This window comes from Ochotona princeps, chromosome 22 (assembly GCF_030435755.1).
Source record: "Ochotona princeps isolate mOchPri1 chromosome 22, mOchPri1.hap1, whole genome shotgun sequence".
Classification (NCBI taxonomy): domain Eukaryota; kingdom Metazoa; phylum Chordata; class Mammalia; order Lagomorpha; family Ochotonidae; genus Ochotona; species Ochotona princeps.
The window spans coordinates 20,210,254-20,234,488 of record NC_080853.1 but is presented as its reverse complement, the minus strand read 5'-3'; the positions used below and the strand labels follow the sequence as shown (position 1 = coordinate 20,234,488).

Genomic DNA, 24,235 nt, shown 5'->3' with positions numbered 1-24,235 from the left:
CCCAGTGTGCAACCATTGAGAGCATGCTAGGGGCTGACTGCGGTTAAACTGCTGCTTGCAACAGCAGCACCCCACCTTAGCATGCCAGTTCGAGTCCTGGCTTCTCTGCTTCTGATCCAGCTCCCTACTAAAGCACTCAGGAAGACAGCAGATGATGGCCAACCACTTGGGCCCCTGCCTCCCACACAGGAGACCAAAGTGAAGTTCCTGTCTCCTGGTTTCAGGCTGGTCCAGTGCTGGGTGTTATGGTTCTATAGGGAGTGAACCAGCAGATGGAAGATTTTCTTTTCTCTCTATGTGTCTTTCAAATAAATTAGTTAATCTTTAAAGAAAGTACTGAGCCATGCAGGGGACAGGGTCTTTGTCTTCATGATGGGGAAGGACAGATGGGTAGAGCTGGCTTAGTCTTCAATGAAGGGAGGCAAGGATGCTTCCTAGAGGAAGTGGTATCTCAGCTTAGCTAGGAACAGGGATAAGCTGGCCAGCTGACAGGAAGGCTCTTCAGAGTGGAAGGAGCACCGTGGGGGTGAAGGGAGCAGCAGGAGCCAGAAGCAGGCTGGCATGGCCACAGTAGAGGTCATAGGATGTGTCATGAGGCTGGGGGTGTGACACCTTGACCCAATGACCCAGGGGGAGGTGGTGGATAACACACAATAAGTGCAATGGGAAGGCAGCTCACTCCCCCCACCCCACTCCCACCCCCAACACCGTGCATGACTTTGTCCAGACCCAAGGCTTCTGTGTCACTATCTGTAAGAGCATGACGGTCCCTGACTCAAGGCAATCCCTACTGGCACCTCCAGGCCTTTTCTGGGTCCCAGCCCTCCAACCGAGGGTGACCAGGACCCAAAGGACACCCCCACCATCAGCCTGGCATCCCACTCACACAATGCCACTGACCAGTGAGAGCCTGGCATTCCTAGACTCCCATCCTGGGACTCCTGCTCTAACCATACCCTACACTTGCTGAGGCCCCACTCACCACCCTCACACTTGGCCCTGAAGCCTGCGGGCACAAGGAGCCCAATTCTCCTGCTGTCCCCTGGCTTGGGCCGGGTGGGGGTCTGCTCTGAGCTTTCCAGAGACAAAGGAGTTGACCTGCAAAGAGTTCCAGCAGGAGCCCCGCTCTCCCTCCCTCCCCCCTCTCCCTTCCCAGTGCACGTGTCTCTATTGTCTACTCCCCGCTTCAGGGAAAGACACAGCCTCCAATGTGTCAAAACTACCACCCCCGGCAGCCGGGAAATTAATTACTGGGCGATTTTCACTTCCTCTTGCAGCGCCTGCAGGAGCAAGGCAGCGGAACAGTACAGGCTGAGTGGGGCTGGCCCCGGCATGGGGGCACCCGCTCCCCAGCACCAGTGCTGGCTCAGGAAAGTTGAATCCCAAGCCCTACGGGGGAGGGGGCTTCCGTGGAAGTCCAAGCTGGGAGAAGGGGCTCCCCCTAGTTCAAGCTGAGTGTCCACGCTGGCCACTTCAGAAGTGGGGGAGGGGGAGAGGTCTGCAGGCAGCGTATACTCCACTGGGCACTCCCTCCCTACCCGGCGTCCCCATGTGTCTGAACCCCGCCTGCTGAGGACCGCACTCCTCCGGTTCCCCACCGCCTCGCCCCTTCTAGTTCGGACTTTTCCTTTCCTTTCTTTGCACGCTGCGGGCGGGGGGGGGGGGAGGACTCCTTTTTGTGTGTGTTCAGAGCTCTCTTCCTCTTGTGGATGAGCGAGTGTGTGTCTCTCCGTCTCTCTTTTCTCTGTTTCTCTCTTGTGTCTTTTTTGTCCTTAGCTTGGTCTCTCTGCTTCTATTTCCACCTCTCTCCGCGTCTCGCGCTCGTTCTCTCTCTCTCTCTCTCTCTCTCTCTCTCACACACACACACACACACACACACACACTCCCCTTTCTCCATCTCTATCTCTGCTCCTTTCTCGCCTCCTGCCTGCCCGCTGCTCCCTGCGCCTGGCCTGCCCCCACCGCCGCCGGTTCAGGGGAACGTGTGCGCAGCGATTGTCCTGGGGGACATTTGATGGATTAGAGCGCCGAACAGTTCCATTGCTAGGGGACCACCTGATCTCCAGCCTGCGTCCCATATAAAGCCGGCAGCCGGAGTGCTGAGCGCAGCTCCTCCGATCGCCTGTCTGCGCGCTGCTGCCGCCAAGCCCAAGCCGGCGCCCGCGCCCGAGCCGGAGCCCGAGCCGGAGCCCGAGCCGGAGCCCAAGCGGGGGTCGCCGCCGCCGCCGAGGCCCGCTCCGTGAGGCCACCCGCCCAGCCGCCAGCCCGCCCGCTGGGAGCTGTCCAGTGCTGAAAGCCCGCGCGGACAGCCAATCGCGCCCGCTGGCCGCCACCCCCCACGGGGCCCCACGCAAGTGCCCCCGCCGAGCCCCCCGCCAGTCGCATCATGCCGCGCTCCTTCTTGGTGAAGAAGATCAAAGGGGACACCTTCCAGTGCAGCGGGGTGCCGGCCCCCACCTACCACCCCTTGGAGACTGCCTACGTGCTCCCCGGCGCCAGGGGCTCTCCTGGGGACAACGGTGAGTGGGACCCGATGGGGTGCGGGGTGAGTGGGGAGAGGCAAGGGGAGCTTGGCCCTCCCCAACTTGAGCCTGGGGAGGGGTGCGCGCGGCAGGGAACTCAGGGAGGAGACCGCTGGGCGGTGTGTGCCTGCCCGCCCCAAGGGCCGGTCGGGCGGGGCAGGGGCTGGGTCCTACAAAGGGGAAGTCGCCGGGTCAGCCCATCCCGCGGCCTCGTGCCAGCCGACTCTTGGAAAGTTGTGGCCCTAGGACGGGGTTAGAGTGTAGGGTCGAGGCGAGAACAGAGAGGGGGCTTGGGAGGGGCCAGTGTTAGGGAGTCCTTGGGGCCCGCTAGGAGAGGGCACCTCTTCCCGATGCTTTGCGGGGGGCTGGGAGGGGGCGAGGGTGAAGAAGCCGCTGCTGTGGGGGTGGGGTCGGTAAGGAGTCTCTGGGATTAGAGAGGTGGCCTCCCTGGAGTTTTTTCTTTGGTGAGGGGGTGGCTCACCAGCCTTCCTTTAAACCTGCTCTCATGGGGCAGCCAGGCTAGTGTTCCAGGAAATCCCCCGGCCCAACAACTCTTTTGTTACCCTCTCTGCATGCCTGCCAAGGGCCAGGCCTGTCCTTGGGATTGCCAGGAAGCTGGGGTTCCTAGGAAGGGTTTTCCCCAAAGTAGTTCCCGATTTCCTGGCCTTCCCTCTATATCCACCCTCTCCAAGACCAGCCCTGTGGATCCTTGTGATCCCCCCCCACATCCAACCCTCCTTCTCAGAGCAAGTTCTTGTTGTTAGGGACAGGATAGATTGTTCAGACCCAGAAGGGGATGATTCCTGGAGCAAAGAGGGTCACCCCAGGGCTCTTTTTGGAGGGTCCCCAGAACAGCCAGAGGGGCAAGGAAGGTGCTCTCTGGTAGGGAGATAACCCCAGCATCACATGTGGCAGCAACTTTGGGGAGAGAACAGTGCAGAAAGGACTGAGGACCTGTGGGTGGGAGGAGGAGGGGAGCCCAGGAGGGTGGGGGCTCCCTCTCAGGGATTTCCAAGCACTGGCTGCATTCCATCACTCTGCCAAGCCAGGCAAAGAGAGGGTGCTGGGCAAAAGGCTGTCTGACCTCATCAAGGTCAAAGAAGTTGGGGAGCTAGAAGGCATCCAGCCACAGCCCCTCAGCCCTCCCAGCCCCGGGCCTTTCCCAGACCCCCTCTTCCCATCCCTGGCAGAAAACCTGCTTCTCTGCCCATACATCTCTGCATCCCACTGCCCTCTGGTCTTGACCCTGGTGCTGCCTTGGGGCCACAGATGGGGCTGGGCTGAGGGCTAGCAGAGCCAGGGGTGGATCTTGGAGCATGCCAGGGCTGCGGAGTGTGTGCCAGGAGCTGGGAGGAAGGGGACTTTGCTGTGAGCCGAGGGGTAGGGGTCCAGCAGGAGACTGACGCAAGGTACAGGGTGCCTGCTCTCTGCAGCCCCTCTCTGGTCGTGTCCTCGGACTGGCGCTGAGGCAAGCCAGAGAGTTCCCCATGCACAGCCCAAACTGCAGGCGGCTCTTCGGGGAGGCAGGCAAGAGAATGTCTTGCTTTGAATTCAGTCCAAAAAAAAAAGACGTTGAAAGGAGCCCCAGAGTGAATGGTGGCCAATAGGGTGGGGACAATAGGGATGTCCTGTGGAGTTCCCAGAGGGGTCTGACACCTTAGGACTTTGTCCCTAGCCCCACAGGGCTCCCGTCCCACTCTGGCCTCTGGGGAGTCCTCATGGCCAGCTGGTTGCCCGGCCTGGGACACAGGAGGCCTGAGCTCCATGTGGCCAACTTGTTCGGTGACCTTGGGCAAGTGTCTTCCCTGCTCTGGTCTTCAGCCTCCAAGGATGCCATGAACTAAGCATCTTCCTAACTTGGACCAGCTCAGCTTCTGTGAAGGTCAAGTGTGGTGAGGCAGGCTTGAGGGATGTGTGGCTTAGGGGTCTGATGTGAAGTGGCTATGGTAAGGATTGCCTTGGGACACCACGAGCACACAGCTCCCAGGGCACTTGGCTGCAGTGCAGTCTCTGCGGGCTGACCTGCAGTGAGCATGGGCACCCTGTCCCAGCCACCCTCAGTGTCCACATGACACCATCAGGGCCGGGAATGGGGAGCTAGGTAGGGGAGTGACCCTGTGTGCCTAGGTATGAGTAGGAAACACAGGCTGCCCTGGCCTGTATGCAGTGACCTGTCCATCCTCTGGGTGTGGCTGGAACAGGCAGGGAGGACTCCCTTCCTGCAAGTGCCAGTGAAGGGGGTACTGGAGTGGCGGGGGGGGGGCGCTCCTCGAAGAGCCAGGCTCCTGGTGTCCGTTGTCTGCACTCTGCCGGAAATAACCTTGCTGAGCGTTTGAGGGAAGTGCGAAAAATTGCTGAGCTGACGTTTTTGCCTCCCAGCGTGTGTGAGTGTGCTGGGTAAACAAGGAGAAAGGGGGGGGAGACAAGGAGAGGGAGGAGTGGAGGGAGGGCCTGGGGCTGGAGAGAGTTCCAGTTATTAGAAAGATCCTCTTACAAGCCATTCCTGCAGCTCTGGCTGCAGGGTCAGGCTGAGGCTGATGCGGGTGGAGAACGGAGGTGTGGGGAGGGAACCTTGGCAGAACGAAAGCTCATGATTGAAGATGGGGGACCCTAAATGAAAGAGGGGGTCCCCCTGCTGCAGAAAAGCTGGGGTATTCCTGGAGGACACAGACATTCGCGCCCACGCACGTGTGCGCGCGCACGCACACACACACACGCACATGCACGCACGCACACGCACACATGCGCACGCACGCACACACGCGTGCACACACACGCACACACACACACACACACACACTGTTTTTTGCCTCTGCTTCCTTCCTGTTCAGCCTCCCCAGACAGGCAGAAGGTGCAGCAGGATGTGTCTGGCTCCAGGCAACCCCAAATCCAAGAACCCCTGAATAGGGAAGGGAGCCCTTAAAAGCAAAGTCCCCCAGATCTGTTGGCCAAGCCACCAAGCCCATCCCTCACGACCACAGGTCCCCATGCTGAGGGCACGCGGGGACTCAGCCATCCCAGGAATGACAGCTGCTGGTTCATGTGCACATTGGTGCTCTCGGGGCCCTCTGCCAAGAACATCTTCTGGAGGGTCCACTGCCTCTCCCACTTCACTCTGAACTTCAGCCAGATGCTAGGACCCCCTCCCTCTGGCCCGTGTGCTACCCACATACTCTCTCAGAGCGTCTATGACCCAGGCATGGGAGGGATCAATGCCAATCCAATAACACAGCTGTCTGCCCTGCGCAGCCACAGCAGCCCCGCCAGCCGCCTGAGGACGAACTCCCACTTCTCGCCAGGGCTCAGCTTGTTGACCACATTACACTAGCGCCCACTTCCTCTCACTCCCTCTGATGGCACCAGCTGGTCGCTCCGGGCCAGGCCAAGTGGCCCCAGCTGCTGCAAGTCTTCCACTCTGCGCCTCCCCAAGGTCCATCTTGAGAAGCAGTGATGCAAAAGGGCTGCTGTACCAACCCTCAGCAGAAGGAGCCCAGAGACAGCTAGCGAGGTTTCCAAGGTCACACAGCAGGCCCTTCTGCATCTTAGACCTCGTCTAGACCCAAGGTCCAAGTGAAAGACCTGCCAGAGGGTCAGAGTATAGGTTCAACAGCCAGTCCAGGTCCAATGTCTAGGGGTAACTTCAGGTCTAGGACCATGCTTAAGGTCAAGGTCCAGGCCAAATCCAAGTTCAGATCTTTTTTTTTTTAAAGACTTATTTTATTTATTTCAAAGGCAGAGTTACAGAAAGAAGAAAGAGAGCTTGATTTTCTATCCGCTGGTTCACTCCCTAAGTGGCTGCAACGACCAGGACTGGGTCAGGCTGAAGCCAGGAGCCAGGAGCTTCTTTTGAGTCTCCCACGTGGGTTCAAGGTTCCAAGGCTTTGTGCTATCCTCGACTGCTTTCCCAGGCCACAAGCAGGGAGCTGGATGGGAAGTTGAGCAGCTGGGACTCAAACCGTTTTCCATATAGGATGCTGGCATTGCAGGCATTTTACACCACAATGATGGTCCCAGGATCAAGTTTCAATGTCTTAAGCGCAGGTGTGTTGAATCAACATCCAAGAACCATGTCTAATTTCCAGCCCATGCAAGCCCAGTCCCATCACAAACTTTTTGCTGGGTCTCGACCCAGCTTCAGTTCCTCTGGTGTGAACTCAAGCAGTTGGGCAGGATCTGTTTCTTCCCAGACCTCCATGGGACCAGCTTATCCAGCTTTGGCATGAATTCACAGGGCTCAGGGGCATGTGTGATGAGGAGACCCCCAGGGGATCTGGCATATGGGAGTCTACGGTTCCCCTAACACCTGGGGCCGCAGGAAGGTAGCATCCTTCTATGCTTCCTGGGGGCAGATCAAGGTGCTTGGGCCAGGCAGCAATGTATGCACCCAAAGGCTTGCAGGCCTCCCCCACAGACACACAGCAGACAGAGGGCAGCGAGGGCAGGGGAGGAGGGCCAGCTCTAGCTGGCAAGGGCAAAGCAGAATCAGGGTACCCAAGCCTTGCCAGGAAGCACAGAACAGAGCAGCGGGCTCTGCTGGGTGCTTCTTCCACACACATATGCCAAGGAGCACAAGAATGAGCCACTGCTGACAGCCATGAGGTCCCCAGGCCTTGGGCCACCTGCCCGGCTATGGCCTCCACCCCTGGAGCATAGCGTAGTGGTCGCGGCCAGTCTTTGGGCAGACAGAGGCTTGGAACGGGTTCTCTGGCTGCATGTTTCTTGCAGGCAACAGGAGACTGGGAGAGGAGGTAGGGGGCTGCCCCCAAAAGCAGACTGTCTGCACCAGTTGGGGTTGGGCCATCACAGGCGCTGAGTGGCTCGCTCACAGCACCACCCTCCCCTCCTTCAAAAGCCTTTTATTGATTCCTACAGAGCTGTGGACCTCCCTGTGGGCCACAGGAATTGGGTCATAGTCAGGAAAGACCATTACATGGGGAATTCCAGGAGGTGTTGGGGGGGGTGGCTTTGGAATGTTCTAGAAGCTCTCTAAGCCCGGGTCAGTGGGCATCAGTCCCATGCCCTTGAGCTCTGGTTATGTGAGGCCAGACTTCATGCTGTCCTCTATTCACATGGACTGAGGGATACCCCCCGCGCGGGCAGAGGCACCAGCTGCCAGGCTGTGGGAGGAGGTGGGTGTCATTTCTGGTCCAGTGCCCAGGGAACTGCTAACAAAGATGCTGTAATAAGGGGAGGGGGAGGTAGGCAGCCCCTTTGCCCAGATCTGCGAACAGACAGGAGAAACTATTTTTATCCTACTTGGCTGCTGGCAGCCCTGGCTTTCCGCTCAGCTGGCTGGGGCCGAGGCCCGAGGCCCAAAGCCCGAGGCCCTGGCACAGCAAGCAGCCGCTCTAAATAGACCCATGCCGCAGCCCCTGCGGCCTCTACGGCCCAGCAAGACCCAGCCCTCCTCAGCACACAAGGCTGTCTGGGAATCCAGTCCACCGCTGGGCTCTTCTCTTTGGCTGCCCACCTCTGGGCAAGGCCTGGGCACTCCCTGAAGGCTGTAGATACCCTGGGGAGTCTACACTGGCTCCATAGCTCCAAAAACCAGCTCCTGGCAGAGTTGGCTGTGTGACCTGAGTCAGGGGGGCAGGTGGCCCCACCCTGGGCTTTCGGGATATGGGATCCAGGATATGGGAGGCAAGGACCTTGCACGACAGCTAATGCGCTTAATGCCCTCAGGAGGGTGCCTGGCACACAGTGAGCACTTACTAAGTGCAGCATTATCTGTAAGGATGTGCACGGGCTGGAGTGTTGGGGAGAGCAGTAGCTTCTCTTTTCCCCAACACCTGACTATCCAAGGAGTCCTGGGCCAAGAGGGCAGCGTTATATAAGGAGACCCACCCCCAAACTCCCTATAGCTCATAGCCCCTCTCTAGTCCTTGGGCAAAAACTCAAGTTTCAGGCGAGTTCAAAGCTGACTTGCCCTCTGGTGACCTCAGGCAAGCCCTCTCCCTTCTCAGGGCTTCTGTGAGAGCTGGAGTTCGTGCCAGAACCACATACCCTCCCATCTCAGGAGCCAGCAGCTGGCCAAGACCCCAGCTCACATGAGACATGCCCGCACCTCCAAAGCAGTTTTTGGCCCTCCCCAGGGCCCTACAGAATGGGCAGCTCTGCTCCCCACTCCAAAAACAGGAGAGCTGAGCCCAGAGAGGTTGTGTGACTTGCCCAAGGTCACATACCTTGGGGCATGCATGCAAGGGTCTGCAAGAAGCCTGGTCTCTGCCCTAGTTAGGTGGGGGGGGGGGGGGATCCCACTCGCCTGTGCTTCTGCCAAGACCCAACCAAAAATTCAGATTCCATTCTGCGGATACAAGCAGCCCAGCCTTTCACGGTCACCCTGGAGGCAGGGGAAGGCCCCCCAGACCCCCAAGTCTGGGTTCCACACACAGGGTTAGAGCGTAGTGGGGACCCAGAGAGCTGAGGGAGGCCACCCAAGGTCACCAGCAGCTGAAATACCCCTGCATCTCCTTCCACTTTGCGAGAGGAAGAGGGCACCGCCAGGAAAAACATCCCTGCCAGCACCACCAGCATCGTGCGCCAAGCATCACGCTAGGCACTTGGCATGCCTTCAGTCACTCCATCCTATTGTGCAGCTGAGAAGAACAGGAAGGGGCTGCAATGCCCCCTCGGGGGTCTCTCCAGCACCCCAGTCAGTCCTTCTGCAGCCTGGGCTCAGACAGACTAAGCAAGCTGGCCAAGGTCCCAAAGCAAGCCAGGGCGGCTTCTCCTCACACAACCACACCACCTTTGCTAGGATGCTCTCAGCAGGTGCAAATCCACCATCCACCGGGCATCAGATCCGGGCCTCCCTATTCCTGTCCTGAAGGCAGTCCCACATCAGCCAGCCGCAAAGCCTTTGTGGCACCCCTACTTCAGCTTAAGGAGCTCCCAGGCACAGGAGAAAAGCACGGCAATGCTTCGGGCCACCAGCAGAGGGCGCCAGAGCACAGCATCCAGTTCCCCGTACCAGCGTTTTGCATCAGCACATCCTGGGTGAGGACGAGAAGCCCAGGAGAGAAGCCACAGGTTAAGTCCGGGTGGATGCAAACAAAACTGCGGCACCGAAACCCACCTGAGGATACTGGTGTTCCTCCTAGCAGCCAGCCCACACTGCAGGATTAGCATGCCAGGCCACTAGGTGAGGATCTTAGTTTTGGTTTCCTCCCTGGGCAACCTTATGCCTGTTCCCTCGCTGCCCTGGCTTCTCCTTCTGTCGTATGGGACCAACCTTTGAGTCCCATTCATAGGGGCAGGTTCTGGTGGTTGCACCCAGCTCCCTGGAGGGCTTGTCACTGCGGAAGCACAAGGAAGGCCCAGCATGTGTCCAAGGTCTCACAGCTATAAATGGTGAAATCAAATTCAACCCGGTGGCACTGCTTAACAAGTTAGCCATCCTTCTACCTAACAACGGGCCCCATGCCAGCCAGCCACCCCTCCAATTTCCACCTCCAGAGAATAGACTCAAGGCATGGGCAGGTGTATGACTTGGCCAAGGTCACCCAGCTGGACTCCATCCCTGTCAGGGAATCAAACTGTCCTTCTTACTCCCTGGCCCAAGCCCCAGCTGGAAAGGACCTGCCTCCAGCCGACCCCACCAGCCCCACTGCTGGGGACTGAGGCTGGCTGGACAAATCCTTGCCACTGGGGACCCTCCCAAAGGGGGTGGAACATGTGGGGAGAGATGAACAGACCTGTCTGGCAAATGCCCCCCACCTCTGGTGCACCTGCAGGAAGAGAGTAGGGATTCAGGGAGAGGGAGGCGGTGACGGCCTCAGGCCTGAGCCTGGCGCGCAGGGAGCGCATGGTCAATGCCAGCAATCACCATCCTTACAACAGGAGCGAACACAGGAGGAGGGGTCTGGGCGGAGCCCAGGGGAGGTGCCCCACTCACTCTGATCATGCTGACACAGGAGAACCAAGCTAGGCATGGGGTGGGAAGCTGGGGAGGCTGCTGACCGAGGGCACATGGGAAGGCAGGAATGGGGGGCTAACAGTCTGCCCCCCCCAGACCCCTTGAAAAAAACTGCCACTGTTCCCTGTCCTTCCCCCACCTGACCACAGAGCTGCTTCCTCCCGAGTCCTCCAATGCCACCCTGCCCCGTCCCTTCTCAGTCACTTCTGTGTCCACAGAGCCCTGTGCCAGCTGGGCTGCAGGGCCAGAGGAAAAGGTCAGGGTAAGCCCTGCCTGCAGGGCTGGGAGACAGACACCACCCTGAGACGGTCCCAGATGCCAGGTGAGGGGGCTGTGGGAAGAAAGAAAGGAGCTCGGTCTCCTGGAAGCCTGTCTGGCTCACAGGTGTCTTCCCACCTGTGCACGTGCAAGGAGGGGGCAGACTGGGCTCTAAGAGGCAGAGACACATTGGGGTGGCCCCTGGAACCCCCTGGGAGAGCTCCAGCCTGCCCACCCACCAGTCAGTCACTCAATCCCTAGACAGTCCAGCTCCAAACAAGTGAAAAACGGAGAAAAGCTAAATGCTCACCAGGGACTCGGGGAGCAACGGCAAGGGGGGCCCTTCTGAAGTTCCCATTACCTGCCACTCACCTGACCCCTTCAGCCATGCCGGGAGGTGGGTCTGCCGAGCCCGGGATTCCTTCAGGTGACAAGCATGCATCACACGCCTGCCCTGAGCCAGGCATCTGCCTGACACATCCAGCTGGCCCAAAAGTCCTCAAGGCAGAGGCAGACAATATAGTAAGTTTCAGCAAAGTCAGTTTCTCCAGCAAGTGCAAAGTGTAACCAGTGCCTTTGTACTGTAGCTACTCTATGCTCCTCACTCCCTTGGTGAAATGGGGTGGGGTGGGGGTGATGCCGAGCTCTCATGCCTAAGGCAGAGGCAGGGTCTGTCTGCATCCAGTAACTGTGGTTTTCGCTGCACCCAGTCCTTCCAGCCACGTTGGGGCGGGATGGTGGTGGTACAATGAAAAGCTCCATTCCACACAGGGGAACAACTAGAGGTTTCTGAAGCTCCCTGTTGGGAGGGGCAGAGCACTGTTAGGAAAGGCAGGCACCTTTCACTCAGACAGCCAAGGTCTGAACCTTACGGGGACCCCACCCCTTGGCAGCTGTGACCTTGCCTCTCTTTCTCTGCCTGCGAAGTAGATACAATCGTAAGACCTTCACGGCGCGGTCCTGTGCAATGAAAGCTCAGAGTAAGAGCAAGCCATCAGCAATGCGCCCGCACGCGTGTGCACCACGGATGACTCTGAGAGCTGAGATGCAGGCCTGATGACACTGGGAACAGCCTCTCTTAAGAGCGGCCACAGGGACGGGACGGGACGGGAGGGAACAGGAACCACTCCAGGGCACCTGCTGAAACCCTCTTCGCACTTGTCTCGCTCCCTCCAGGTTACGTCCCGCACTGCCTGCCACCGAGCAGCTATGATGCCGACCAGAAGCCGGGCCTGGAGTTGGCACCGGCCGAGCCTGCCTACCCATCAGCGACGCAGGAAGAGTACAGCGACCCCGAGAGTCCGCAGTCGAGCCTGTCGGCGCGCTACTTCCGCGGGGAGGCTGCAGTGACCGACAGCTACTCCATGGACGCCTTCTTCATCTCAGACGGGCGCTCGCGGCGACGCCGGGGCGGGGGCGGCGGGGACGGGGGCGGCGCGGGTCATGGGGGCGGCGGCGGCGGGGGGCGTGCGGGGCGCGCGGGGGCGCCGGCGGGCGGTGGGCACCGGCACGCGTGCGCTGAGTGCGGTAAGACGTATGCCACGTCGTCGAACCTGAGCCGCCACAAGCAGACGCACCGCAGCCTGGACAGCCAGCTAGCGCGCAAGTGCCCGACGTGCGGCAAAGCGTACGTGTCCATGCCCGCGCTCGCCATGCACGTGCTCACGCACAACCTGCGCCACAAGTGCGGCGTGTGCGGCAAGGCCTTCTCGCGGCCCTGGCTACTGCAGGGCCACATGCGCTCGCATACGGGCGAGAAGCCGTTCGGCTGCGCGCACTGCGGCAAGGCTTTCGCCGACCGCTCCAACCTGCGCGCCCACATGCAGACGCACTCGGCCTTCAAGCACTACCGCTGCCGCCAGTGCGACAAGAGTTTCGCGCTCAAGTCCTACCTCCACAAGCACTGCGAGGCGGCCTGCGTCAAGGGCGCCGAGCCGCCCCCGCCACCCCCCACCGGCGCGGCCAGCTGAGCGCCCGGAACTTCGCTCACCAGGGGCCTCACCGGCGCCTGGCCACCTGCACCCCGCAGCGTCCTTTCCAACCCCAGCTGCAGTCCTCTGCCCGCGTTCCCCCTCGTAGGGACCCCTATCCCTACCCAGCTCTCCTGCCCCATCTCACTCTGGCACCGGCTGCCCCACCTGTCCTTTCCGGCCGCCCCTCAGACCTTGACCCCCACCCACGACGCCTTCAAGACTCCCAACTCAGGCACCAGATCTGCACCTCCTTCGAGCCCCGGAACCAGGGAGTTCTTTCACACACGCACGCATACCTACCCTACTGTTCCTTTGGCTTCCGAGCCTAGTCTCCCCATCACTGTTCCTCTAGGAAGAGCGCTAGGTCTGAGCTCAGATCTAACCGCCTGACTCCCAGGCCTGCCTCAGTCTCCCTCGCACGCACACCGACACAGGCCTGGCAGCCCTCAGACTACGACCCATCCTGGCCTCTGCTGGATGCGCACCCTGTGTGCCTGTGGCGAGTCCAGTCTTGGACACTCACATTCCCTCACCTCCTACACACATGCGCGCGAGCACACAGGCAGATGCATTCATAGGTGCAGGCGTGCACTTCCACGCGACAGCCCTTGCTGTCTCAGATCCCCTCCCTATCCCCACCACCAGAGTCTCCCTAACAGACAGTGGGCTTGGGGCGGCGCCCCTCACGGAACCCCTCCTCCCCCATTCTTGGCGCACTCCACCCCTCCACCCACACTCCACGTGGCCCTCCCTAGTGCCCGCCGCACCCCTGACCCCATTCCCGGACCCCTCTAGTTATTTATTGGTGTATTTATTTATTTATTTATTTATGATTCTATTTAATCGCTTGGCCTAACCCCCCCCCTCCTCCCCAGAGACAGACTGGCTTGCCCAGCCGGACTGGGCAGTCATGGAGGCAGGCAAGGAGAGGGACACAGGCCTTGGAAGACTGCTCCAATCACCCCCATACACACACACACAAACCGTCTCGGGTCTCAGGGGAACCCCCTGCCCGGAGCCTGGCTAAGGAAGGGGGCTCCAGAACGGGGGTGGGGGTGGGGCGACATCAGGAGGTCCTGTCTGGGCAGGTCCCCACCCTCCTGAGCTCTGCGCTTGGCTCCAGGGAGTGGGGAGAAGGGGAGTCTCCTCGTTTGTTGCTTGTTTATTCCTCTAGTTCAGAACCCCCGATTCCAGGGACCGACTGAGCCCCGGACTCCACTGGGGCCTCTGGCCCGCTCCCCGGGAGGAGCGCCCTCTCCCGGCCACGTCTATGCAACTGTCCCGGGCAGAGGGGTAGGGTCCGCCAGCCACCCGCCCTTCGGCCGCCTCTACCTCCTCCGCCGCAGCCGTGCTTTTGCATGCCCGGGCCAGGAAGAAAGCACACATCTGCTCTAAGCACACGCCTCTGCCCACGCCGCTCTGCCCCCAGCCCGCACGGGGTGAGGAGAAGGCAGGAGTCCATGATTCCTCCCACCCTCCTCCGCCCTACCCACAGCGCAGGTGGCAGGGGCACGCCCCCAGGGCCGGCTGGGGGTGGGGTTGAGCAGGTGGTCCTTCGCGCGTAGGGACGGTGGGAGCGAGAGGGCTTGCAGAAGCAATTACGGAGAGTGTTGACTCTGTAAATAGGAACTTCTGACAGCAATAATTTTCCATGCATGCTAAGCCTTATGGCCATATTTTGTATGAGCGCTTGGCGCTCCCCCCTCCCTCCCCGGACTCGCCTTCCTCCCAGCCCTCCCCCACTCTCAGCAGTATTACTTGTAACGCAATTCAGGGATATTAAAGGGACTTTTGCCACTCACCAGCGCCTCCAGACCTTGTGATGCGGGAGGAAGAAGGAGCAAGCACCTGAGCATCAGCAGGGAGTCTCTTCCGTTCGCCCCACCCCCTCTGCGGCCCGAACAACCCCCTCCCAGGCACCCCCAATCCCAAACATTCCTCATGTAAGGGTTCAAGAACCAAAGTAATAACCTAAGTGAATGAGTCCAGCTGCCTCAAGACATTCATTAAGAAGAATCTGTACCACCTTCAAGCCCCGTGAAGCAGGTCGACCAACGCTGCCCACTACTCTCTTCACCAGTCTTGGATGTGAAAAGACAAATCTTAGTGTTCAAGCTATTTCAACTTGAGGCAGTTCTGGGAACACACTGGGAGTAGCAGCGCCACTGGGTCTATCATGAGGAGAGACTGGGGTCAAGTCTCCATGTTTTTTTTTTTTTTTTTCCTCCTCCAAAATCCCATCACCCTGTCCTTCTTACTTCCTGTAACACTAACTCCAGGCAGAGCTGGGGGTGGCTGCGCTACTTCCTGAAACAAAGTCTGACTTGGTTCCCGTCACACTCCTACGGCCTGCACTCCCTTGTGTTTCACCAGAGCCAAGGGAGAAAGGATGTAAGACGGGTCGGTGGCCTTCCATCAGCCAGGCGGATGCCAGGAAGCCCAGAGTGCCAGAGTACCCCCGGAGGCTGCTCCACCTCCTTCCACAACCAGCGGAGGGAGGTTTGGGGCCCAGAGGGCAGGGATCCTCCACCTACACTCCAGCCCCAGCTCTGCTTCCAAGTCCAGCTTCCAGCTACCGCACACAGCAGGAAGCTGCAGGTGACCCGCTTGGGGCCTGGGGTCCCTGCCACCCACACAGAACACCTGGCTTCAGCTTGGCCCAGTCCTGGCTGTTATGGGCATTTGGGAAGTGAACCATCAGGTAGATCTCCCTCTGCTTTTCAAATAAATACAAACAATAAAGACTTTTTTTTTAAGAGTGTCAGTAACGAAAGTCACACAAGGGCCCAGCTCCAGAAAGTTCCCAGGGACGGACACTGGTGCTGAGCCTGGGTGGCTGGCAGTGGGGTACAGAAGGGCTTCAGAGCGAGCCTGTCTGGGCATGAAGCCTTGGCTGAGCCACTCTGGCCCCCGGTTGAGTGGGGAGCAGGGGAGAGTCGCTGATACCTGCCCTTGCCTCAGTTTCCTCTTCTGTGAAATGGGAACAGGGATCCTGCCTACCTTGTGGGGTCGTGTGAGGGCTCTGTGAGGTACTAACCCAAGCAACGCGCTCACAACAGATCCGAAGGCCGTCTGCCGGGCACGCCCTCAAGCTGTGCGGCAGCAGCCAAGTCATCCTCGCTCGGCAAGCCGGGCCGCGGCCCCTTCCCCGCCCCGTGCGCGCGGGCCTGAGTCACCCCGAGCGCGCGTCACCCGCGCCTCTCCCGCGCAAACACCTGCAAGCTCACCCTGAGTCAGCGGGTCCGGGCGCGCCCACTCGGAGCCACGGGGAGGCTGCAGGGGTACCCCCGGCGGACAGCCCGCTCCGGGTGCCGCTCGAGCCCCGCAGCCCCGCGAGCTCAGGCCCCGCGCCGTCCCGCAGGGTGAAGGCGGGGTCCGCCGGCCGACCGCCGTGGTGCCCGCGGGAGGAGCGCGCGCCGCCGTGGCTGCCCCACCCCTCCCGGTTCTCCGGATGGTACGGCCCGGCCGGAGTTAAAGCCGGGAAGGCGGCGGCGGGGGCGGGGGCGGAGGCGCCATGGGAATGCGCGCAGGAGGCGCGCTGGGCAGGGCCGGCGCCGGCCGGGGGGCGCACGAGGGGCCCGGGCCGAGCGGCGGCGCGCAGGGCAGCAGCATCCATTCGGGCTGCATAGACGCCGTGCACAACGTGCCGCTCAGCGTGCTCATCCGGCCGCTGCCGTCCGTGCTGGACCCGGCCAAGGTGCAGAGCCTGGTGGACACGATCCGGGTGAGGCCCTGGGGGAGGCCAGCTCGGTGCGAGGAACGGGGTCCCGGGTGTGGGGTGGGGAGCGGGGCCTACGCTCCATGGGGTACTTAGCTTGGGCTGTGTGACCTTGAGCGGCCACGGGCCTCCCTGGGCCTCCGCTGCCTGATTGGAACAAGGAAAGGATTGGCCAAAAGCCTTCACTTAATGGCCGCCGAGTCCTTTCCGGCGCTGTCCCCCTATCCACCCCACCTTTTCGCAGGTGAGAAGCCGAGGAGGCAGGGAAGGCGTGTTCAAAGTCAGGCCCTTGGGAGGGACACGTACTGAGCAGTCCGGCCGGTGGCGCCCTCTCCATCCGAGGTGGGCCTTGCCAGTCAAGGCAGCAGGTGCAGGAAGTGAGGAGACCAAGGTTCAGCCCATCCCCAAGGGAGTTGGTTGGGGATTCTCAGTGATGAAGGTGGGGCCAGCCAAGTCTCTGTGACATCCTGTCCCCTCGCCCCTGACCCTGGGGAAGTTGGGAGTGGGCAACAGAATTCTAGCAGACACCTCCACGGCTGACCCGCGTGTCTGGAACGTTCTGGAACATGCACTTCTGTCTCCCACTGCTGGAGCTGCCTGTCTGGGCTCCCCCGCTGTCGCTTCCTTTCCCGTGGGGCCCCAATGTCCACCAGACGTGACCTGGTGTCTCTGTGTGTCCGGTTGTCTTTCCTCCTGCTCTCACACTTAATGCCCTACCCCATATGCTCCCAACAACCTCCCGGCCCACACCCTCCGGCCCTCATGCCCCCCACCCTGCCTCCCTTCCCTCTGTCCTGGCTGCTGTGTGGGCCACGCCAGTATCGTCCGCTGAGTCCCTGCTTGGGACTCAACTGCCTGCCCCACCACCCCCAGCCAGTGCCCCAGTGACCACCCCCAGGAGGTTCTCAGATCAGGGCAGCCCACTGCTCAGTGGGCTCTTGCACTGACCATTCTGGTCTCTATTGAACCCCCATCTTGGAGCCTGTATCAGTCCCACTGGCCTCCCCCTGGCTGTATCTTTAGCCCCGGGCCCTTTGCACCACCTGGCAGGTGCTACTGTGCACTTTGAACTCTCTTGGTGCCACAGCTGTGTAACGTGACTCTGTTGCCTTCATCCCGTTGTATGGATGGGGACCACTGAGGCACAGCGCCCGAGGCCACACAACTCCCAAGCGGCTGAGTTTGGCCATAGCATGTTGGGAGCTTTGTCTGAACTCAGCCACTTGTCTCTCTTCCCAAGGGGTTGTCCACCTCATGGCCACTCTGCACAGGCCTTGTGGGCCCCCGTGTCTGTGATGCCACCTGTATGACCACATCCATTTGTGGGTTCCACATACCCCTCTAGTACGAAGCCCTAGGAAGGTATGGGCTATGCCTGGCTCATCCTGACCGAGTTAAGATCAGGGCCAGAGGCTAGATGCTGCTAAGACATGGGCAACCTGGTCTTTAGGGAGGAAAGTCACTCACCTGTAGCCTTTGCCCATTTCCCTGGAGTGGACCCTGTCGCCAAGGCTGAGCCCCCAGGGTAACATCCACTGCTGACAGAGCCCTGTGTGCCCCCAAGAGCTCCCTGTGGCTGCACCCTGCTCACCTTATATCTCCTTGTCACCAGGAGGACCCAGACAGCGTGCCCCCCATCGACGTGCTGTGGATCAGGGGGGCCCAGGGCGGCAACTACTTCTATTCCTTTGGGGGCTGCCACCGCTATGCTGCCTACCAGCAGCTGAGGCGAGAGACCATCCCAGCCAAACTGGTGAAGTCCACCCTCTCGGACCTGCGTGTGTACCTGGGCGCGTCCACGCCGGACTTGCAGTAGCGGCCTCCAGGATGCAGCCAGTGGCATCGCATAAACTGGGCCCTGTTGGAGGTGGAGCTGGGCATCGCTCCCTCTGCCCACAGCAGGCAGGGTCTGGTTCCAGGCACACCCTTTGCTGAGCTGCCAGGCCCTGGATCCACAATGCACAGGATGGGAGCCGGGTTCCCATCTCTGAACGTGAACTTGTGTGTGTGGCCTTCCTCTTGACCGATTGTAACAGGGGTGCTGTGGGGAAGGAGAGCTGCTGGACCCCGATTCCCAAGGCCTGGGGTCCTTCAGGCTTTGTCTGTATACAGCCCATACAGCAACTGCATTTCACCGCAGTGGCACGAATAAACAGGCTTGTTTCTCTGCATCACATAACTCCTGACACAGGTGGCTAAGTCTGCTCAGCCACTCAGCAAGGTGGAGCTCACCTCTCACAGTTCTCTCACTTGGTCCTCAGTGCTTCTTATCTTTTGGTCACAAGGTGGCTGCTGTGTCTCCAGGATCACATCTGTGCCAGGAAGAAACCAGGGGAGAAGACAGGGCCATGTCAGTTAAGTGTCCATGAGTGAGGAAGAGGCCCATGTCCCACTGGGTCCCCCGTGCATCTGCTCAGATCGCCCTGACATGGCTTTCCTGGCTGCAGAGAAAGTTGAGACATCAGAGGACAAAAATGGTCTGAGAAGAGTGGTCAGGTCTCATCTCCTGGGACTCCCAAGCAGAAATTGGGGTCCCTTTCCTGAGAGTGGGGGGTGGGGGACACCGTGCATCAGCCTCCACAGGCACCAGCTGAGCTCAGCCTTGCAGCTGAGAGCAGGCCTGTGCCTGCCCACAGTAGAGGTGCTGGCTGGCCTGACCGCATTCTCTTCCTGCTGGGCCCCGCTCCCTAGTGGACCAGCTCTGGCTTACTCACAGGCGGCCTGCAGGTTCCAGGAACGTGAGCTGCCAGACTTCTGGGTCCAGGATGTGTCCCTGCCACTAAGTTGTTATGGTCCTGGAGCGTTGCCCAGAATCAAGGGGTGGGAACCAGACTGACTTCTTGATGGGGAGAGAACCGTGCTGGTTCTGTGCCTGTTTTCATCTCGGACAGGTAGATGGGTGAGCTCGCTCTTCTCGCTCTTCTCTGTTTCATTCTCTCTCTCTTATGCACACACAAACACAGAGTACTCCCTGCTCTGCCCAGCCTAAAGTCACTGAGACCCTGTCCTGGAAGAAGAGGCGAAGCAGAGGACAGGTGCAGACGGGGCCGTGGGCCATGCTATGCCAAGGCCAGCCTCTGGGGTTGGACAGATACCCACAGTCATGTGAGATGGTGCTGCCAGGTGGGCAGAGTGAAGCGAGACAGCGACTGTACTAGCAGCCGCCTTTCTGTAAGGCTAAAGTAACTCCAGAATAAAAGCATAAGTAACACAGAGGGGCATGTGGCTTTCGAGGGGAGGGGCTTGGGTCCATACAGGTTTTCTGACACCCAGGTGAGGATGTTGCGTTGTCGAAGGACCACTCCCTGTGATGCTATTGATCATTTTCAGTTCGGCGCTCATCCATCCACAAAGCAGAGGAAACATGCTTGGACCCGCTTAGGTACAGCGCGAAGTCCACCTGATAGGTCTGGGTTGAAAGCTGGGCCTGAGATTGTCAGCATGGCGATCTTGCTGTGCCTCTGTGTGGCCAGGAGTAACTCCCCTCCGGTGCACACAGGGCTGGAATAAGAATGAGAGCAGAAGGGCCCCAGCCAAGCAGTGCTAGGGGACCTGGGGGACAGGACACGCTTGGCGTTGGAGGAAGTGGAGCTGGGTTTTGCAGAGTGAAACTTGTGGGCTGCCCCATAATGGTTAGAGTTGCAGTTTCACGCTTGGCCAGCAGGTGACGCTGCTTCCATGTCCCTCCCTAAGGCAAGCCCGGGTCCCTAGCCTGCTGAACGACAGTTGTGGGATGGGACTGGCTGAGGGCTGCCTTCCTCACCCAGACTTTGGGGTGGGGGGTGAGAGGTTCAGGCATGAGCAGGAGACCTAGCTGGCAGCCTAGAGCATCAGGCCATGCATCATCTCCTGTTGCCCTATGACCTTGCACACTCACAGCCTCGGCACAGCTGACTTCCTGTCAACATTGGAGTTGCCCCTCTCAAAAACTTCCGATGCCTTCCCCCCAAGCTGGGCCACCTGCCTCTCCTGAGCATCCCCTTCCCAACCGCACCCCAGCCCTGGGAGACTGGCCCCAGACCATGGCCACATGTAAGGACCCCATGACTCCATCCCTTTCACCACAGTGGATCTTAACTTTTTTTTTTTTTTTTTAATTTTCATTTCCCAGGAGTCTTCTCCCTGCTGCTGTCTCCTTACCCGACTTCCTGTTCCTGATGGCTTCCATCAGCCTCTCGCCCTGTCCCACAGTTCTTGCTACTGGCAGGAGCCAGTCAGGAGCAGTCCACGCGGGTCTGGCTTATGCTGCTTGCCACCTGCCCACGGCTCCAAGCTCCCAAGGGGACCGTGTGAGGTGTGTGGGCCCCTGCCACCCCATCCCACTCTACTCTCCACTGTGTTTCCAGCAGTGACCCTGCCAGCCTCTCTCATCCAGGCTGGTGACTGCTCGGTGCCCTCCTGGTTCGGGGAACCTGTATTCTTCCTTCAGGGGCAGATGTGACTGAAACCCTGCAGGTGCACGCACAGATGGGGGGGACAGCTTCTACGGCTCTGGCCCCCAGCTCTCCTGAATCAGATACTAAAATGCCTGTCTTGGGGCCCGGCGGTGTGGCCTAGTGGCTAAAGTCCTCGCCTTGAAAGCCCCGGGATCCCATATGGGCGCCGGTTCTAATCCCGGCAGCTCCACTTCCCATCCAACTCTCTGCTTGTGGCCTGGGAAAGCAGTTGAGGACGGCCCAATGCATTGGGACACTGCACCCACGTGGGAGACCCAGAAGAGGTTCCAGGTTCCCGGCTTCGGATCGGCGCGCATCGGCCCGTTGCGGCTCACTTGGGGAGTGAATCATCGGACGGAAGATCTTCCTCTCTGTCTCTCCTCCTCTCTGTATATCTGTCTGTAATAAAATGAATAAATCTTTAAAAAAAAAATAAAATGCCTGTCTTGGGAACAAAGCAGTTAAGGCACTCAGCGGTGGATGGGCTTTGTGGGGAGGGGGTAGTTTATTTTTATTGGAGAGGCAGATTTTACAGAAAGAAGAGACAGAGACAAAGATCTTCCATTCCCTGGTTCACTCCCCAAATGGTCACAATGGAGTTGAGCCAATCTGAAGCCAGGAGCCAGGAATTTCTTCTGGGTCTCCCACATGGGTGCAGGGTTCCAAGGATTTGGACCATCTTCCTCTGCTGCTTTCCCAGGCCACAAACAAGGAGCTGGATGTAAAGTGGAGCAGCCAGGACATGAACTGGTGCCCACATGGGATGCTGGCGCTTGTAGGCAAAAGGTTAGCCAATTGAGCCATTGCACCGACCCCTTGGTTTGTTTTATGTTTGTTTGTTTGTTTTCCTTTTTTTAGGATGTTTATTTGAAGGGCAGAATATCAGACATCTGCTACCCACTGGTCCATTCCCCCAAGTGGCCTCAAAGGTCGAAGCCAGCAGCTAGGAACTCCACTGGGTCTCCCAAGGGGCCACAGGGGCACAAATACTTGGGCCTTCTTCCCGTGTCTTGCCAGGCACTGGGTCAGAAGTGGGAGCTGTAGGGGCTCTAGGCTCTGGCTGAACCCCAGGGGGCTCAGACCCCACCTCCCTGGGTCCTTCCAGCCCAGCCACCAAGGACCTCCAACCAACCAACATGGTTGGGCTCCACCTGTCAGCTGCCAGGCTCAGTTAAGACAAGTGGGGGCAAGCCGAGCTTGGTGCCCAAGGTAAAGCAGGGGTCTCCCAGGCTGGACAGGAGAGTGGACCTAGACCTACACACACACTGTGCCACTGGTCCGGGCCCCCATGCCCACTGCTCACTCCAGCTCAGCACAGTGGCCACCTAGCCCTGGCGGCTTCGGTCCAAGAGTCTCAGTCTACCCGAGAGGGGGACAGCACAGACACCGGTAAACTGAGGCCCATGAGCGCAGCCTCCCCCGCCCACACCGCGGCCGCTGCGCCCCGACTCGCGGCCCCTTCCCCAGGCCTGACCCCCGCGCTGGCTGACGGATGACCCCAGCTGCCGCCAATCCATTGGTTCCAGCTCCCGGGGGGCAGCACAGAACAAAGCGCGCTTTGTGATGGGCCGTCCCCTCGGCCGCGCCGGCCGCCGCCGGGACCCCCTCCGGAACTCGTAGCGACGCCCCCGGCCGACAGCCGTGTAATGTCTTCCAGCCCACGGGCTCTGCGCGCCCCACCTCGGGCCTCAACGGGTCCGCGCCCGGGCTGCAGGCCTGCCGGCCTGGGCTCCCACCCTGATCGCCGCCGGCCGCTGTGGAAGCAACTCCAGCGTGCCTGTTGTCACAAAGTCACTTTAAATTCCCAGGGCGCCGGCTTTGAACTTGGTGCCTGGGCCACCAATCGTGTGACCGCCCCCCCCCCCCCCCCCACCTCAAGCCGGTTTAATCCTCCGCAGGTACACCAGGGACATGTTGGAGTAACTGGTACTCTAGCTGTCCTGGGGGTGTAGCTCACCTCACCCAGCCTCGGTTTTCCAGTCTCTATAATAGGGGCAAGAGCTGGACTTTGGTAGCACACATACTACATTGGAACGATGCAATGGGGCAAGTGCGCTCATGCCCACAGGCTATTCCTACTCCTGCCGAAGAGGATGCGGCCTGGAAACCAAGGCTCTGGCTTCCCTGGGAACGCTGTGGGTCTGCCCCCACAGCTCTCTCCTGGGGAGGACTTGGGCTGGAGGCTGTGGCTGGGGTCCTGCCAGGGGAGGGGTAGAGGGAGAGGACGGAGTTGTCTCTGGAAGTTTCGCTGGGGCCTGTGAGGGCTGTGGAGTGGAGCCTCAGAGAGGGGGTCGGCACCACGGAGGGACTGGGCAGGATGGGCAGCCATCCTCATCCCCCTCCGGGCAGGGGGCACAGAGACCTGCATTGCCCCAGCCAGTGATGTGCAGGAAAGAGAGACCGTGAGTTCCTGGAGCAATTCGCTCCAAGAGGCAAAGGAGAAAGAGGGATGGGACGTGTGAATCTGGGCAAGGTCTCAGCCGGTGAGAGCAGGGTGCTGACTGACCTGCACTGGAAGTGCAAGAAAGATGGGGGTGTCAGGGAAGCATGGCCAGGTGGAACGGCCCCGGGCGGAAGCCCTGAGGTGGTTGTCAGCAGTAAGAGTGAGTTAGCAAGAGACAAGTGAGGAGGCTGCGTGTCTGAGACACCTGGGGTGGGAAGGTGATGGAGGGCAGGTGACGAGGCTGGGAAAGGCTTTGTTGGAGATGCAGTGGGGGCTGGGACAAGAGACTCCCTCTGCTTTCCCATTGAGTGAGCCAGGAATTAGCAAGACTCTGAGCAGGGAAGGAATGTGGTCCCACTCTGGCTGCTGAGCAGGAGTGGGAAGGGGTGGGCACAGTATCGGGGAGGGGTATAGCTGCTGGGCTAGGCCCAAGCAGAAAGAAGTGCTGGGAACCAGGAGTTGCCAGTGGCCAGCGTGTGATCTAAAGAGAGACCCTGGTGGTCCTGCAGGTGAACATGGGACAGAGACCCCAAGCCCTGGGGTGAATCCCATTCTGCCCCTGGTGCTTGGGGTGGGGTGGGAGGGGGAGATTCAGACAACACAGGACACACACGGGGCGTCTGCTCCCCAAAGTGCATCCCAAAGCAGTGAGGTGACAAGCACGTTCCTACGAACCCCATCCAGTGCCCCCTTCACAGTCTGGGTCACTGAAGACAGAGGGCTTCAGGGGTCATTAGTCCTAAATGCCTGATTCTATTTGCTTCCGTTTGACTTGAGACCAAGCCCAGAGTCTCGCTGTGTTGGTCAAGTTCATAAAAACAAAAGTTTTTCTCTCATTCTCAGTGTTCGCCAATATCAGGGGCTGTGTGACAAGGTAGTGAGTTCCCCATCCCCGGAGCAATGCAAGCTGAGACAGGGCAACCTCTGAGGGCAGCTGCTGAAGACACCAGGGCTGTGTAGAACAGACTGA

The 24,235-nt window shown here is 59.8% G+C and overlaps 2 protein-coding genes across 2 annotated transcripts; both read left to right on the top strand.

Annotated features, from left to right (window-relative positions):
• The first annotated feature begins 2,386 nt into the window (after nt 1–2,386).
• SCRT2 (scratch family transcriptional repressor 2) lies at nt 2,387–12,665 on the top strand. Its single transcript, XM_058679824.1, has 2 exons — nt 2,387–2,519; nt 11,872–12,665. Exons 1-2 carry the CDS (start codon nt 2,387–2,389, stop codon nt 12,663–12,665), a joined length of 927 nt encoding a protein of 308 aa, XP_058535807.1.
• Nucleotides 12,666–16,156: 3,491 nt separating this feature from the next.
• Nucleotides 16,157–18,557, top strand: SRXN1 (sulfiredoxin 1). The gene is made up of 2 exons (XM_058679426.1): nt 16,157–16,392; nt 17,999–18,557. The coding sequence occupies exons 1-2, from the start codon at nt 16,183–16,185 to the stop codon at nt 18,200–18,202; spliced, it is 414 nt and encodes a 137-aa protein (XP_058535409.1). The 5' UTR covers nt 16,157–16,182; the 3' UTR covers nt 18,203–18,557.
• Nucleotides 18,558–24,235: the final 5,678 nt, after the last annotated feature.

Coding starts and splice junctions, on each gene's coding strand:
- SCRT2 (XM_058679824.1), top strand. CDS start 2,387: ATGCCGCGCTCCTTCTTGGTGAAGAAGATCAAAGGGGACACCTTCCAG. Junction 2,520..11,871: donor GGGCTCTCCTGGGGACAACG/GTGAGTGGGACC, acceptor CGCTCCCTCCAG/GTTACGTCCCGCACTGCCTG.
- SRXN1 (XM_058679426.1), top strand. CDS start 16,183: ATGGGAATGCGCGCAGGAGGCGCGCTGGGCAGGGCCGGCGCCGGCCGG. Junction 16,393..17,998: donor GCCTGGTGGACACGATCCGG/GTGAGGCCCTGG, acceptor CCTTGTCACCAG/GAGGACCCAGACAGCGTGCC.